Source organism: Pipistrellus kuhlii, unplaced genomic scaffold (genome assembly GCF_014108245.1).
Source record: "Pipistrellus kuhlii isolate mPipKuh1 unplaced genomic scaffold, mPipKuh1.p scaffold_m20_p_15, whole genome shotgun sequence".
NCBI lineage: Eukaryota > Metazoa > Chordata > Mammalia > Chiroptera > Vespertilionidae > Pipistrellus > Pipistrellus kuhlii.
The window spans coordinates 30,557,491-30,574,643 of NW_023425460.1; the positions used below are offsets into that span (position 1 = coordinate 30,557,491).

The window sequence follows — 17,153 nt, forward strand, 5'->3', positions numbered from 1 at the left end:
AAAACATTTAAAATGTCCATATGAAAAGGAAATAGTAACTTTATCCTAACTGTGTAAGGAAAGAAACAGAAAAGACTATCAATAAGAAAGTAGACAAGAATAGTTATAATAAAAATAAACTTCTGAAACAATAAAAACATGTTTCAAAGTAATAAAAAAACAATAGGTTAAAATAAAATAGTCATTATATAGATGATGCATAAAAGTTTATAAAAGAAAAACAGAGGAAATTGATATAACCCTAAAGAATAATTCTTCATGCCTTTAGATAACAATCAGTTACTAGGAAGAGCCATTTCCCGAATAAGGAAATGAAAATAATAAAACAAGCATTTTATTAAGTATGCTCCATATTCCAAGCAACATGTTAGTCCCTGAAGATATAAATGTGAATATTCTATATCTGTCTAAGAGGAGTTTGTATCATAACTAGAAAGACAATCCTGTTTAGTCCTATAACTATCTAAGTGAAAAATTTAAAAATTAATTTGGCTCTATAAAATTAAAGCTAAACCACAATGATTTATATAAACCACCATGATTTATATAAACCACCATAATATACAATGATTTAAAATGCTTCACAATCACATTTATGGGTCATATGAATATATTGTAGAAACAGTTGTTGAATAAGACAGAATTTATTCAATAAGCACTTATAATACACCTATTGTATTCATAGGTTCTGAGTCTACAAAATGAATAAAATATAGGTGTGGTCCTGATTCTAGTCTACAATCTAGTAAGGGAGGCAGACATATAAATAATAAGCTATCATCAATTTGATAAGTGCTACAGCAGGAAAATAAACAAAGTACCTTATCAGGACAGAGTAGGGGATAAAAAACAAAACAAAAAACAACAACAACAACAACAAAAAAAACCCTGCCTAAAAATGTCAGAGAAGATCTATTGGAAAGATGAAAAAATAGGGGACAGGGTTTTACTCTAAAGAAAATGTCACAAGATAAAAAGGTACAAAGGGGAAAGTATATGGCATCTGTCAAAATTTACATATATTTTGATGGCTATGGGCACATTGTGCAAAGGGAATGGAGCTGTACACTGAGGATGCAAAATGAGGCAGGCACCTGACCCTGAAGTCCAGGGGGGCATATGATAGGGCTTGGATTTCAAGCAAGAGTGATTTGATCACATGTTGCATGTTTTTGAAAAACCACTGAGAAATCGATGTGAAACAATTATTAGAGTCTGAGACAAGATACATAGAAACCATTTAGGAGGGAAAATTATAAGACTTAAAATAAAAATGGAAAGAAGACAGAATATAAGTGATACTAAGATGTTATAAATAACAGAACTTAATAAGTAACTGAGAGAGTATATGAACAAAGGAGAGGAATGAATCTGAAATGGCCTCCCAGTCTGCACCTGAGGAAAAATGGTACTGTGTCATTAACCACATCTGGGGCAGGAGAAAGGAGATGACATAAGGAATTGGAAAATGTTCAGTTGTTTTTATTTTTATATATATATATATATATTTATATATTCTAGAGGCCTGGTGCATGACATTCATGCAGTGAATGGGAGGGATTCCTGTACCCTCTCGCAGTCCGGGAGCATGCCTAAACTGGCAGGTGGACATCCCCCAAGGGGTCCTTAGCACTGCCACACATGTGAGAGAGGCTCCTGCTACCGCTATTGCACTCACCAGCCATGATCCCAGCTTCTGGCTGAGTGGCATTCCCCCTGTGGGAACGCACTGACCACCAGGAGGCAGCTCCTGCACTTGAGTGTCTGCACCCTGGTGGTCAGTGTGTATCATAGTGACCGGTCATTCTGCTGTGACCGGTCGATTTGCATTTTAGGGTTTTATTACATAGGATTTTTTTTTTTTTAAGAAAAATGATTTTAAGTACAATAATGTTACATGCAATAAACATTAATATTTCAAGAAAATGATTAAAAAATAATATTACCAAACCTATATTAACATAGTATATTATAAAAGTTGTAGGATATATTAAAAATCTGCAAATAAGAGGTTAGTTGTATTATATCCTAAATACTTTTTTTTTGTCTGGCTCTATTTTAGATCATCAGTTTATGCTGTTTATTATATTCCACAAATGAGTGAGATCATGTGATACTTACCTTTCTCTGACTGGCTTATTTCACTTAGCATAATGCTCTCTAGTTCCATCCATGCTACTGCAGATGGTAAGAGTTCTTTCTTTTTTAGATGTATCATAGTTTTTTAATCTACTCATCTGTGATGGGCACTTAGGCCATTTCCAAATATTCCCCTAATCTGCTGTGTATTCCTTCCAATGTGTTCTTTATTTGTGTTATGTCATTCTTTATCTCATACTGTTACTTTTTCATAATTACTATATCATTTTTCATGCTGTTGAGCATCTTTACCATCAATACTCTGAACTTTGTTTCTGATAAATTTCTTATCTCTGTTTCATTTATCTCTTCTTCTGGAGAATTCTATGGTTCTTTATTTTGGGGGTTGTTTCTTTGTCTCCTCATTTTGGATTTCTGTTTGGGTTTGTGTCTATGTATTAGACCTCTACACCTCTCAATCTCTAGTGCAGGACTGTGTTAAAGGCTATTTTTGACTAATTAGGTCAGGCAGAGAATCAAAGCCTCCAAAGCAACTTTGGCCTACAGACTGATAGGATTCTGACTTGAATTGCCCCCCAGGTAATTGTCCTCAGGTATCAAAAAGAGGTTTTTTGTTTTGTTTTGGTTTTTGTTTTGTTTTGAATAGAGTGGGGCAGTTGCTACTGCCTGGAGGCTAATTGTTATTTTTAATCTCTTAAATACACTCAGGGCAAGATGTTTTTCAATAGTGTGTGTCAACTATCTCCCCCTCCCCAGTCAAGGTAGATGTCTGGTAGATGTCTATGTGGAAAAGATGTTCTCCACTGCATGAGAGAATAACTCGGCCCATGAAACTTGGGGTGTCTGCCTTCTAAACTCTATCCCCCAAGTCCCCAGTCTTGGCTTCTTCCCTCATATCTCCAGTCCACTTAAGCCTCCTTCTGCCGGAGCACAAGATAGATGGTTCCTCAGGGAATTTTGTTCATTGGCCCTTTAAGAGGGTGCCTGCATTTTCAGCTGTTAATTCTCTGGCAGACAGTGCCCCGCTGCTTTTCACAGCCAGATGTTATATGGGTACCCTCCTCCATTTTGGTGCTCTCTGCTGGGGAGGAGGGGCAGCTTGGGGATTAGATCCCAGAGTTCTCAATGGCAACCCCCCACAGCTAAGATATCTCTCTGGGACTCAGTTATCCTCTGTGGGCGCCAGGCCAGCCCTTTAGCACCTCCACCCCTCCTACCAGTTACTATGCGGTCTCCACTTTCAGTCCTCGGGTGTCAGGGTTCTCTCCTGTGAGTTTTCCGTTGATAATTCAGGAAGTTTTTTCTATATTTTAGTTGTAATACTAGTTTCTTTCTGGGAGCATGTCCGTGCAACATCCACTTATTCTGCCGCCATTTTTAATCCCCCAGTTGTTTTTAAAGTTAACAGAATTCAAATTTAAACAACCATGAGGAGTCTTGCATCAATTAAAATAGAGTAAATTAATAAAAAGATGATATTCATTGCTGTGGGGTATTTAGGGGAAAGATTCACTAATATAGTGCTGCCCTGCAATCTGGTAAAACTGTTCTAAAACATAAAATCTGGCAACAAATATAAGACCATAAAAATTATCATATACATACTTTGATCCAGAAACCAAACTTTTTGGACTACAGCCCAAGGATGTAATTCAAAAGAAATAAAAAACCTATTTGTATAAAGATGTTTATAGCTGTGCTATATATTACAGACAAAAACTGGAAAGAGTCCAAATGCCCAACAGTGAGGGAAAGCTTTGGTACATTAATGCAACAGAATATTTTACTGCTATTAAGCATGACAAATATGAGAACTATGTAGAAATAAAGAGAATGCAATATAAAGCAATGAGTAAAACATGCAGAACTCAAAATGATACATATACAATGATCACAACTATGTAAAAATTATATCTGTATAACCAGGAGAACTCGAAAAGACTACAGAGCTGATAATTTAGAGTGGTGACATTTTTGTTATTGTTGGTTGAGTTGCTAGGAATGTTTATGTATTTCAAGTTATATTTCACTGTATATTTAGTACATGTACATTAAGAAAGACAAATCTCCATTTTTTCCCTGGCATATAAAGCGCTGGGACCTTTCCTTGTCCTAAGTGATTTTCTCTATCTCCTGAGTCCTGTTAGTTTTTAGATGTATAGGGAAGTGAACCCCACCACTTGCTACCATAGCATTCAGTTACATGCTCATTTCTTTTATCTGTCACTTACTATTGTATCCACATTTCTTGACTTATTCATAACAAACCAGCATCTAGCTATGTGCTCACATTTACAGCATGTACACAAACTAGGATGCCCTAACTACACCTGTGTACTGGGTAGAAGAGTCTCCTCAGTATGACTTTTTAACCTCTGACATGGAGAAATATTTTTTTCTTACCTTCTATTACTCTGATAGAATTACCCTTCCATTTAGTGAAGGCCATTTTTTCTGGCCTCTATTTCTTCTAACCTTGAAGGACTTCTCACTTTGTTTTATATCTTCAATCTAGCTCCTTTCCTGCATGAGTCTCATCAACACACAAACCTGTTCTACTGTCTCCCAGAAGAAAAATGTCATCACTTTCCTTGACTCCCACATCTCCCTTAGTTTTTCTGTTCTCCATCATAGTAAAAAATCTGTTAAGGATTGCTGTCTGTATCATTGTTTCCAATTTTCATACACACACCCCATTCACTCTTCAAACTATTGTGATTTGTCTCTTGTTCTCACCCCTCCACTGAACTTTGTTATCCAAAGTTACCAACAACCTGCATGTTGCCCAATCCATTGGTACTTTTCTATCTTCCTGTTACTTTACTTCTGGGCCTCCTAGGAGAAATCCCTCTGTATTTAAAACTCTTTTCTTGTTTCCTGTGTCATTGTAATCTCTCCCGTTTTTCTTACTTCTGAGGTCATTCCTCTTTTCTCCCTCTAAATACGAGAGTTCCTCTGGCCTCTCCTTTTGTTTCTTCTCTTTCCACATTCTCTCTAAGTGATCTCCTCTATTCCCACAGCCTTATATCCTATTTGCATTTTAATGACCCCAAGAATTAATATTGCTAGCAGAGATCTTGATCCCTTGACTCATTCAATGATATATTTGACATCTTATTTAGATTCAAAAATAATAAATGTAACATGAAAACCTAATTCATGATTTTCTTCTTAGACTAGTCCTCCAGTCTTCCCATTTCTGTAAATGACAATATCACTCACCCAGTTGCTTGAATATACTTATGTCATACCACCATACATTTATCCAATATATCAAGACTTCTGGATTCTACCTCCAATAATATATTCCCTTGCTACCATCTTAGTCCAGGTTCCCATTATTCTTTCTCTCTTTATTAAGTGGCCTTCTCACTGCTTCCTCTCCAACCTATTTTCTATAGGTAAACATAGCATATTTTTTGCATAACAAGTCAAATTATTTCTCTCCCCAGCTTAATAACATTCAGCATATTTCCCATTGTACTTAGAAGAAATTCTAAGTCCTTTAGTATGCCTATAAGTTTCTGTCTATATAATATGACACCTAATTACTTCTCTAGCTATGCCTTTCTTTAGCCAACCTGGCCCTTTTTTCATCCTCAGTGTCTTTGCATATGCTTTTCTTTTCCCCAAGAATACAGATACTGTTCAGTTTAAACTTTGTCTAGTTAACACCTACCTATCATTTAAATTACACTAATATCTCTCTTCCTCTATGTGTGGCTTCATTAAGGAAATCCTTCCATGACCTCCTGCTCAATCAAATCCCAGCCCTTAGAGTATTCATTATACCATGTACCTTTACTTGGTGTTGTCTTAATTTTTAGATAAGTTGATAAATGTCTATGTTTCTCCTACTATATTATATACTCTGTGAAGGTAAAAAAAAGTATCTGTTTTTGTTTATTATTACATACCCATCTCCTGACATGGTACCAGGCACATATCATTTACTCAGGAAACATTTCCAGAATAAATGAATAATTAATACAGAGTTATGCTACTGAGAGAACAATGTCATCCTCATGGAAATACATTAATCAAATCATTAAAAAAGATAATCTAAAAGCATAACTACATGGACATAAATGACAGAGGCTTTGTTTGATTATGTATTCTCTTGCCAATCCTACGACCTTCTGTTGACTGTGGAAGGTCTGGAGACATAAAAAGTTATTGCACTGTTTGATGGAGAATCCCTGATTTAGAGTGGGGGGAATCACGGAAAAAATCTCTCTGTCCTTCTTAAGAACTAAATCACTAGGAAAAATACAAACACATTAATTAATTACATTTAATAAATAATGTTATAAGAACTGCTAAATAATCTGACGTACCCATCCAGGAGGGCGATGACATTCTTCCTGGGCCGCCCAATATTAGGGCCATACAAGCTGGCTCTTGAGTAGATCCGGATGGGCTGTAACAGGCTTTTCAGCTGGATGTAATCCTTTCCCAACTGGCTGCCATTTACTGCCCTGCCACGCATAGTCCGATAGTTATTTGGCTCTAGATTAAAAGAAGACATGCAAGTTAGGGTTGAGAAGGGTAAAGCTCTGCCAACCCTTTCCTGTCTCCAGATCTCTCTTCCTTTTTCTTTTTCTTTTTTTAAAATATATTTTATTAATTTTTTATAGAGAGGGAGAAGGATAGAGAGTTATAAACTTTGATGAGAGAGAAACACCGATCAGCTGCCTCCTGTACACTCCCCACTGGGTATGTGCCTGAAACCAAGGCATATGCCTTTGACCAGAATCGAAACCAGGACCCTGAATCTGCAGGCCAAAGCTCTATCCACTGAGCCAAACCACCCAGGGCTCTCTTCCTTTTTCTTAACACTGTGAATTAAATAACCAAAGGGGGTGTGAGCTAGCTTAACTTGAGGAACCCTTCAACAAAAAGTCAAATGCCATCTTACTATTCTATTCATTTTCAAACTAATCTTCACAAAAGACCACCTAATCCACAACAGAGAGACCGAACTGATTTTCAGGTGATAAATTTTATAAGGAGTGATATACTGGGTTGAACAGTATTCCACAAAATTTATGTCTACCTGAAACTTCAGAATGTGATCTTATTTGGAAATAGGATATAATTGGTTAAAATGAAGTAATATGGGATTAGGGTATGTCTTAAATCCAATAACCAATATCTTTATAAAAGAAAGGAAAGGGAGATTCAGGTACACAAACACACAGGGAAGAAGGCCACAGATCAATTGAAGCAGAGATTGGAGAGATGCTGCTGTGCCAAGGCTTGCTAGCAGCTACCAGGAGCTAGGAGAGAGGAATGGAATAGATTTTTCCTCAGAGCCTCCAGAAGGAATCAATCCTGGCAATTCTTTGATTTCAAACTTCTGGTCTCTTGAACTGAGAAAGAATAAATTAGGTTGTTTCATACCATGAAGCTCATTATATTTTGTTATGACAGGCCTAGCAAATGAATATAAATAATAAAAAAGAAGAGAGAGTTAGAAATACTGATGAGAAAAGCATCCAAAATGGCTGCACAGGTAAACACCTAGCCGCAGCTGCACACAACCATTTTAATAAAATACAACTAAAATATAAAATGGACATTACCCAGAACTACAGGAAAGTAGACTGACTGGAAATTCTACAATGAGAAGCAAGGAAAAAAACAGAAGGAAGAGCAGAGGAGCTGTAAAAGCCTAAGGTACTGAGACACGCAGCGCACACGAAGAGACAATGTGCGCAGAGGACGAGCTGTTGACTCTGCTGCCCGACTGCCCTGGTGGGAAGTAGACAAAGGCTCCGGACTGTGCTGGGCCCCAGTTCCGAATCCTCTGAACCCCAGTTCTAGGCCAGACCAGGGACCCAGGCTCAAACAGAGGGAGCTAGGCTGCAAGGCAGAACCCCGGGGAAGCGGCGAAAGGAGGTCCCGGAGGCGCGCACATTGTGTACAGAGAAGGGATGGTTGGCTGTGCCGCGGGATTGCCCTGGTGGAAAGGAGACTGGGGCTCCAGACTGCTCTGAACGCCACCTCCAACCCCACTTCCAACTGAAGTGAATCCCAGTTCCGGGCTCATTGGGGGAGAGCCTACACTGTTTGGTAGCAGGCGAAAATCGAGGGCACCTTTCTCTCAAAGGTGCTTGCAGCAAGTACCAAAGGACCCGGGGGATTACTGAGACCGCATACGGCGTGGCTGACGGAAGCCTTGGCTCCACCCTGAAACTCCACCCCATCAGGAAAGCTGCGAAAATGCCAAGACAATGAAATAGATCACAAACGAAAGAAATGGAGGACAAAAAGTGACTGGATATTGAGTCCAAAACCACACTTATAAGGTTGTTCAAGAATCTCCTAGAAAAGGCCGATAAAATAAACGAGACCTATGAGGATATGAAAAGAGATTAACTAGAAATAATAAGGGATCAACAAGAAATAATAAGGGATCAACAAGAAACAAAGAATACATTGTCTGAAATAAAAAAATATTATACAGAGTCCTAAAAACAGAATGGAAGACAGCAAGAATCAAGTTAAAGATTTGGAACATAAAGAGCCAGAAGACACTCCTCCACAGAAGCAAGAAGGCAAGAGAATCCAGAAAATTGAAGATAATGTAAGAAACCTCTGGGACAACTTCAAGCGAACCAACATCAGAATTATGGTGGTCCCAGAAGATGAGAGAGAGCAAGATATCGAAAATATATTGAAAGAAATAGTGACAGAAAACTTCCCCCACCTGGTGAAAGAATTAGACTTACAAGTCCAGGAAGCGCACAGAACTCCAAACAAAAGGAATCCAAAGAAGACCACACCAAGACAAATCATAATTAAAATTCCAAGAGCAAAAGACAAAGAGAGACTATTAAAAGCAGCAAGAGCAAAGAAGGTAGTTACCTATAAAGGAGCACCTATATGATTGTCAGCTGATTTCTCAACAGAAACCATGCAGGCCAGACGGGAATGGCAAGAAATATTCAAGGTGATGAATAGTAAGAACCTACAGCCAAAAATAATCTATCCAGCAAAGCTATCACTCAGAATCGAAGGCCAGATAAAGAGCTTCACTAATAAAAAAAAAAAAAGCTAAAGGAGTTCATCACCACCAAAGCAGAATTATATGAATTGCTGAAGGGGGTCCTTTCGGAAGAGAAAGTAAATAAAGATAAAAATTATGAACAACAAATACGTAACTATCAACAAGTGAATCTAAAAACCAAGGAAATTAAAAAAACTGATGAACAATATTAACTGTTGAATATAATAGAATCAGAGGTATGGAAGGGGAGTGAACTGACGATTCTTGGGGATAAGGGGAGAGAGGGATGTGGGAAGAGACTGAACATAAACTGTGCACCTATGGATGAGAACAATGGGGGGTGGGGAAAGGGCAGAGGGTGGGGTGGGAACCTGGTGGAGGAGAGCAATGGGGCAGGGGGGGGGGAGGGGAAAGAGGAACATTTGTAATAATATGAACAATAAAGATTTATTAAAAAAAAATAAAGTACTAAAAAAATAATAATAAAAAAGGAAAGTTCATAAATATGGTTATTGTACCAAAAAGTTAGAAAAATGTAATGTTTAATAATAACAAAATAGCTGAATGAAATAATTTAGGACAAAACCTCCTCTCCCAGTTTTTCTTAACTTGGCAGATTTAAAGGGCAAGAAAAGTTCTAAATCCAGCAGCTCCACTGCTAGAGGGAGCAAATTTGATTTGGAATGAAGTACATGCTCCAAAAAGACTAACTTGAGGTTTTGATACTGATAGGGGAAAGATATGAACCAGCACACTTGCAAGAAATTTAACAGGAGATTTGGGGAATAAGACAAAGTGGGTCTTGATAAACTCACAGATAGATACTCCTAGTCTGATAGGCTGTGCATGCTCAGGAGAGACTGGAGAGGGCACTAGCTATCTATGCATTCCCAGATGAGTGTGAAACCTAGTATACTCAGAAAGGAGACATGAGAAGGCATGTTAGAAAGTAAAAGTCAGTCAGACTTGTAAATTGCCTAAATTTTTATTGTGTTCCCCAACACACATACAGATCCACTGGCAAAGGGTGGAAGCCTTATTGGCTCAATTAAGCATAACCTCTGATCAATTATAGTCTCATCATTAGCCTATGTTGACTAGGAAACTTCTAGGAAGCTGGCCTTAAAAATAAAATAAAAAAATTAAAAATAAAAAATTTAAGAAATATTAGTGGTTACATAATGCAAGGGAGACAGATTCTACTGAACTAGTCCAAACAAACAAAGAGCAAAAACAAAAATAATCTCTGGGATAGAGGTTTTGGAATTCAGGGTTGCTCTAACCTACCTGTAAGTATAATTTCAACAACAACAAAATTATGACATGCAAAGATATAGGAAAGTATGAATATATCAAGAAAAAAATAGCAAATAAGAACTCTTTCTTGGGGGCCCAAATGTTAGACTTAGCAGATAAGAACTTTAAAACTGTATGATAAATATGTTCAAAGAACTAATTCCTAATAGTTGCAGCATGCTTCTCAGAGCCTTTTTTGAAATTTATGTTTATTAACAATAAATTTATAAAATTTATTGTTAAAAGTATTATAGATGTCCCCTTTTCCCCCCCATTGGCACCCTCCACCTTTGAGAGGTGCATATACTATAGAGTAGTCCCCAAATATATTTGAATTGTTATAAAGGTTTTCTTATAGGACTAGTGTTCCATAGAACACACACACTATAAAATGCAGCTCAGACTGTGCAAATAGATTGTATTTAACTTAGCTTTAATTTGTTAGTTATGAATCACAGATGATATTTTCTCCATATGTGGAATGAATTAACTAGCGATAACTATACATGCAAATGGTATGGATTCACTAACTCTACTGCCCTTCACTATTTGTTCTTTTTCTATTTAGAAGGTCAATGCAGGGGCCAAAAATCTCAAGTGTTTTCAGGCCCGTACTCTAGAGATGGTCTAATTGAGATCATATCACAGGTCAACTTATTTTTTACCCTTCATCTAGTCAATTAGAGCAAATAACAACTTTACTTACCATTACCCAGTTCCCAAGAAATGTTGTACTTTTTGCTAGCGCTGTACTTTAATAGGCTCAGGGCACTAGAACTGTTCCAGGAGTTATTGGGATTACGACGCAGTGCGTTTAGAGCAAATATCAGGTGGAGTCCAGAGCAATCAGCAAAGTTATAAAGTTTGTCTAGAGACCTGGCTGGGAAAAAGCAGAGAAAGGCTTGTAACTTCAAATCATAATTCCAATAAAAGGACAAAATTAGCTACTACAAAAGGACTTTATATGAGTTTCCTAATAGGAGTTACACACAGAGGCTTCTAAAAGCGACTAATACCTTTTGATTCAGTATACATTTCAAAGTGATTTTAGAAAGCAACATATGCAATTGTAGATACCATGAAAAGAAGAAATATCACTCAAGGAAATTGTGAAAGTGTATGACAGGAGGTAGGGCCGATACTATGCTCAGTGGGCCTTGGGGTTTAACCTAGCTCTGAGCAGAGGACTCTGAGCTTCTCTGTCGCTGGGCAATTCCAGAGATTCCCTGAGACTTTGGAAGGATGCATAGGAAAATAAAAGTCATCCCAACACCAAAATATTCACTATTGAAATGAGAACTGACTTAAATAATCCTCTACTCACACCCTCTCCTCACTAATAAAATCAATGATGTTTTCAATTTCTCCAATATAATTCAAACCCAATCTATATCTATTGGAAATCCAAGTTACAAATCTAAGCAAAAGAAATAGAATTGCATGAGATTTTTTTTAAAGTATGCTCAGATCACATAAAAATCCACTAACTAATAAGAATTTAGAACAATTAGATCAGTAGCTGAACAAGAGAAAACTTACAAGGATGATAAGTAAGGTTGCTCATAAAATAATTTGAACATTAAAAGGTAAAGAGACGTCTATTTTGAAGTCTTTTAATATTTATGATTGTGCACAAAAGTTAAATTATTTTGTCAGAAAAATACCATTCAATTCAATATTTTGTTCATTCAATTTGTCCATAGTTGCAATACAGCTTATACTTTATTAGATAAACAATGAAATACTTATTTTCATAATTTTTGTTTCATTTATAAACTAAATCCTCAATCAAACTTTTGCATCAAAAATTAATATAAATGCTTGACTGATACTCTTTTTTGGTAGATTGATTCCCTTTAAATGATATTTTTGTAGAACTATAGCAGGTTATCAAGAACATCATTTTATTCGATATTGTTTTGTTATAACATTGATGAGATGCCATAGGAACTTTACTTTTGTTTATATAAATTAGCCTATGGTAAAACTGATTTTATAATACGTAGTTTCATGTAAAGTCACAAACCCTATCAGGGACTAAGTGAAGATTTACTGTAATTATCTACATATAATGAGGATTTCCTGTGTTTATTTCATGTATATTGGCAAAACAAATCTATAACAAACACAAAAGCATATAAAAATTGTAATTTCATGGATTTGATGGTTTAAGACAAGGCAGAAGTTATTTTGAATGAAATAACTTGAATGAAAAGTGACAAAATAATAATAATATAGGTGTTTTCCTGAACATGCCAAAATTGAGAACTAGAGTTCTAGAAATATTGCTAAGAATAAACTTAAGTCCGACCATCTTCATGAAGTCATTCCTGAACACACCAACCTCCCTACAGTGACTTCAGCCTTCTCTAAACTCAGGATCTATACCATTTATTGGCATTTGAGTGCCCAGTGACATCTCCTGTGACACTGTCTTACCTTGGGATTTGCCTCTTGATTTTCTCATTTCCCCATAATAAATGGCTTGTTTCCCAGTTACACTGTAAAGTTCCTTAAGGCTGATTCTGTATCTCCTTATATATCCTTCACAACATCTATCAGAGAGCAATTTCCTGCCTCAAAATTATGCTGAAGAGTTCTCACAACCCAAATCCTTTTAGTTACAAGTAACAAGTCTAGTAAGAAATTGAAAGGTCCCAAAGAGAAATCTAATAAGTATTATTGCTAGCTCAAAAGATATATCTAGAGTTTATTAGAAAATTACATGTTTGAATGGAGAGCATTTAGTAGATGCTAATCTTTGTTGCAACATCTGCTGTAAGGTCCCATATTTAAGCAAGCCCATGCTTAAAGATGAGTTTCTACTCTCTCCACCAGAGGGTGTCAATGCCTCTATGTCCTATAGTCAGGTTTCCTGGCTTCAAAGCCTGGTGCACGAAATTCATGCACTTGGGGGGGGGGGGATCCCTCAACCCTTGGGGGATGTCTGACTGATGGTTTAGCGCTGCTGAGGAGGCAGGAGAGGTTCCCGCCACTGTCACTACACTCACCAGCTGTGAGCCTGACTTCTAGCTGAGCGGCACTCCCCCTGTAGGAGCACACTGACCACATTGAGCATATTCCCCCTGGTGGTCAGTGCATGTCATAGCAACTGGTCATTCCACCATTGGGCTGAAACCAGCTCTATGACATCCCCCAAGGGGTCCTGGATTGAGAGGGGGTGCAGGCCAGGCCGAGGGACCCCACCAGTGCACGATCGGGGCAAGGGAGAGAAGCGCCCAGAGCCCAGCAGCAAGCTCACCTACTGGTCAAAGCGTCTGCCCTCTGGTAGTCAGTACATGTCATAATGACTGGTCGACCCCTGGTGGTCTGTGCACGTCATAGCAAGCAGTTGAATGGCCTTAGCATATCATTAGCATATTATGCTTTGAATGGTTGAACAGCTGACCAGATGACCGGACACTTAGCATATTAGGCTTTTATTATATAGGATTATTCTAAGGAGCATTGTACAATGATGTGTTGAGTAAGTTTGGCTTCTACTTAGGCTTCCCTAGAGTTCTATCAAGATAAGTCATTAAAACTTAAGAACTTACTACCCAGGAAGTCATTCTAGTATTAACTCTCACCCCCTGAACAGGCCCATTTCCACACAATTTGCTTACTTGGGTTGGGAGTGGGGTTGGGGCAACTGTCTCAGAGGAATGACTTCAAAGTATTAACTAAGTTCTACTCAAGTATGACTGATCTCTAAATTTTGTTGTTCATGTGATTTTATAATCTGTTCATATTCTCATGTGCTCACAATTTGAATAAACTGATACTTCTCTATTGTACTCAGCATCAATTTCCCCTTTCGGAGTCATTGGCAGTGTCCTCCCAGAGCTAAAGGGCAGGATTATGTGTCCAAGTCCTTAGCCACATAAAAAAAAAACAACACTTTTTATTTTTAAAAAAAATCACAAAGGGGGTTTGCCTTTTTTTTCCATTTTAGAAATGAATAAAACAAATACAACATGTTTTCTCTGTGATACCTGTTTATCCTTGGTGAAGAGTTTCTCAAACACTAGTTTGATCAACTTTGGACCACATTAGAACTCCCCATCATTCCTCCACAAACGCATTATTCCTTGGCTCCCTGCTGTCCTAAGCTTTTAATAATTTCCTGGAATATCCTTCTCTTTTCTTCATTCTTCATAGCCTAGATCAATGGTCTCATCTGTGAGGTCTTCCTTGACTCCTTAAAGTAGAGACACTGGGACTTCATGTCCTCTGATCTCTTCCAGCTATTAATCAACTCCTGTATCAGCAAGAGCTAACCAGGCTATCATCGTTTAGCTCTGTCTTCTGCTCTAATGGCAGATAGGAGCAATTGCCACTGAGCAGGTACCATGTCTGCCTTTTTAGCATCCATTTCAGTGTCTGATACATAATAAGCTTTGACAAATGTAACTCACACAGTTTAGGCCCATTCAATGCCACTTAGGGACAATCTGTCTGCACCCTAAACATTCAACCTCAATTATCATTATTCATTGTACCAAATTCTCTCTAGAGTATGTCTGTTACTCTATGTTTTACATACATTCAAACAGCTTCCAAATTGCTTTTAGTATTTGGTTTAGAATGAATAATATAGAGGAGGCATAGGTTATTAACCAATAGAGAAATATAAGAGTGAAATAGATAAGGTGAACTCTGAACCAACTCTGCCTTTTGTAATTCAGAAAGAAATTACCAGTTAATGGAAAACCATTTGAATTACTAAGTATAATCAATAAGGGAGGGGGCATTTTAATTGCAGCTATTAACAGAGAACAGTTTGAAAACTGCCTAGGAGGAAAACACAGCCACTTTGCAAAGAGTAAAAATATCTCTAAGCTAAGAGTGAATTTTAATATAAGGAGAAATATCTCTGGTTTAGTCAGGGCAATGAAACTTTAACTAGGTTATAAAGAAATCAGCATAAATGTCTATAATTTGACTAGTGCTATTGAAGGATAATGAGACTTGAGAAATGTCTATGAATAAAAATTGCAATACTATCAGAAGACTCTGGGCTAGAAACTAAATGACTGCATTAATCAATGTTACTAGGTTAAGGGAAAACTAAATGCCAGTGAATCTTAGGACTTCTGGATCCCATCAGAAGTCTATCTAAATGGTTACAGGAAAAGGGTAAAAGAGACACTGACATTAACAAACAGGCCAGGATTGTTTTTAAGAAATGTGCCCTTAAGAAAATTATTTTAAAAGATGCAAACAGTATTTTTAGAGGCTAATTTGGAAATATCTATAAAGTTTTAAATGTTCATTTCCTTAGATCAAGAAAGCCCACTGCTAGACATTTTCTCTCTATATATATATATTGAAAAATCTCTCCAAGATATATGTACAAATATTATCACTGCAGTACTCTTTTTAACAGCCAATAACTAAAAGCAATCCAAATGCATATCAAATGGTTACTGGTTAAACAAATTATAAAGAATATGTTATAGAAAGACATCCCAATAAAAAAGGGGAGAAGGCAAGAATAAACCCTGTGGAATTAGATTAGATTTGGAGGTATCAATATAACTCATGGTTTTTAATATCTTTATAGATGGACAGATATAGAAATATCGGTGTATATATAGGTGATACATACATCTATGGATATACTAGAGGCCCGATGCACAAAAATTCGTGCAAGAGTAGGCCTTTCTTCCCCCGGCTGCTGGCACCAGCTTCCCTCTGGCACCCAGGACCCGGGCTGACTTCCCTCCAGCCACCCACAGGCACCTGGGACCAAGTTGGCTTCCCTCCAGCATGGCTTTGTCAGGAAGGATGTCTGGAATGATGTCCAGAAGACATTCAGTCTAATTAGCATATTATCTTTTATTTTTATAGATTATTATTATAGATAGATATAGATATAATACTGTCTACTGAGCAAGCCTGGAAGTAATGACATCCAATATCAATGAGCACAACCTAGCACTCAAAATTTTGGTTTCTAAATACCATTCTCTAATTAAAGGAACCAGGACACCTTGGAGAAATGGCTGGTTACCAGATATAGATCAGAGAATACAGAAATAGGCCTAGAACCCTGGTCGGCAAACTGCGGCTCACAAGCCACATGCAGCTCTTTGGCCCCCTGAGTGTGGCTCTTCAACAAAGTATCTCGGCCTGGGCGAGTCTATTTTGAAGAAGTGGCATTAGAAGAAGTTTAAGTTTAAAAACTTTGGCTCTCAAAAGAAATTTCAATTGTTTTACTGTTGATATTTGACTCTGTTGACTAATGAGTTTGCCAACCACTGGCCTAGAACATTTGATACCAGAAAGTAAGCAAGTGCTCAAAAAATGACAGAGGCATGTCAAGGAGACTTAAGCCAACTTAAAGGAACTACCAATGGCTAAATCTGAGACAATTTGAACAACACAAATATCTGGATTATGAAACACAGAACAATGTAAATACCCAAAAGTCATGTGTGTAAATAAATAATTGCTTACATACCTAAGTCAAAGGGAGAAAAGGAACAGCTGTTCCTCACAGAACACTAATTCATAAACGTAGAAAACTGGCATTAGGCAATGCCTCAGCAGAAATTGTTGCAGTGAAGACCAATAATAGGTGCTAAAATTATTGTGTCTCTCACAGAAATTAGACTAGTTTGAAGGCTTTCTTTACCTTTGCCAACTTTCCCATTCCCAATCAATCTCTGGCACACCTAATCCTATCTTTGTGTCTGCTTGTTGGCATATAGCAACAATGGTTCAAGGAAGCAGGCAGTTA

General features: G+C 37.4%; 1 protein-coding gene across 1 annotated transcript in view; it reads right to left on the reverse strand.

Moving 5' to 3' along the window:
• The window catches only part of HPSE2 (heparanase 2 (inactive)), a 439,765-nt gene that overhangs the window by 186,922 nt on the left and 235,690 nt on the right, over positions 1-17,153 (reverse strand). The window contains exons 4-5 of the mRNA XM_036438802.2: positions 11,115-11,288; positions 6,438-6,609 (exon numbers count right to left, since the gene is read on the reverse strand). Of these exons, the coding sequence (XP_036294695.1) occupies positions 6,438-6,609; positions 11,115-11,288 (346 nt within the window). The remainder of the gene's footprint in view (positions 1-6,437; positions 6,610-11,114; positions 11,289-17,153) is intronic.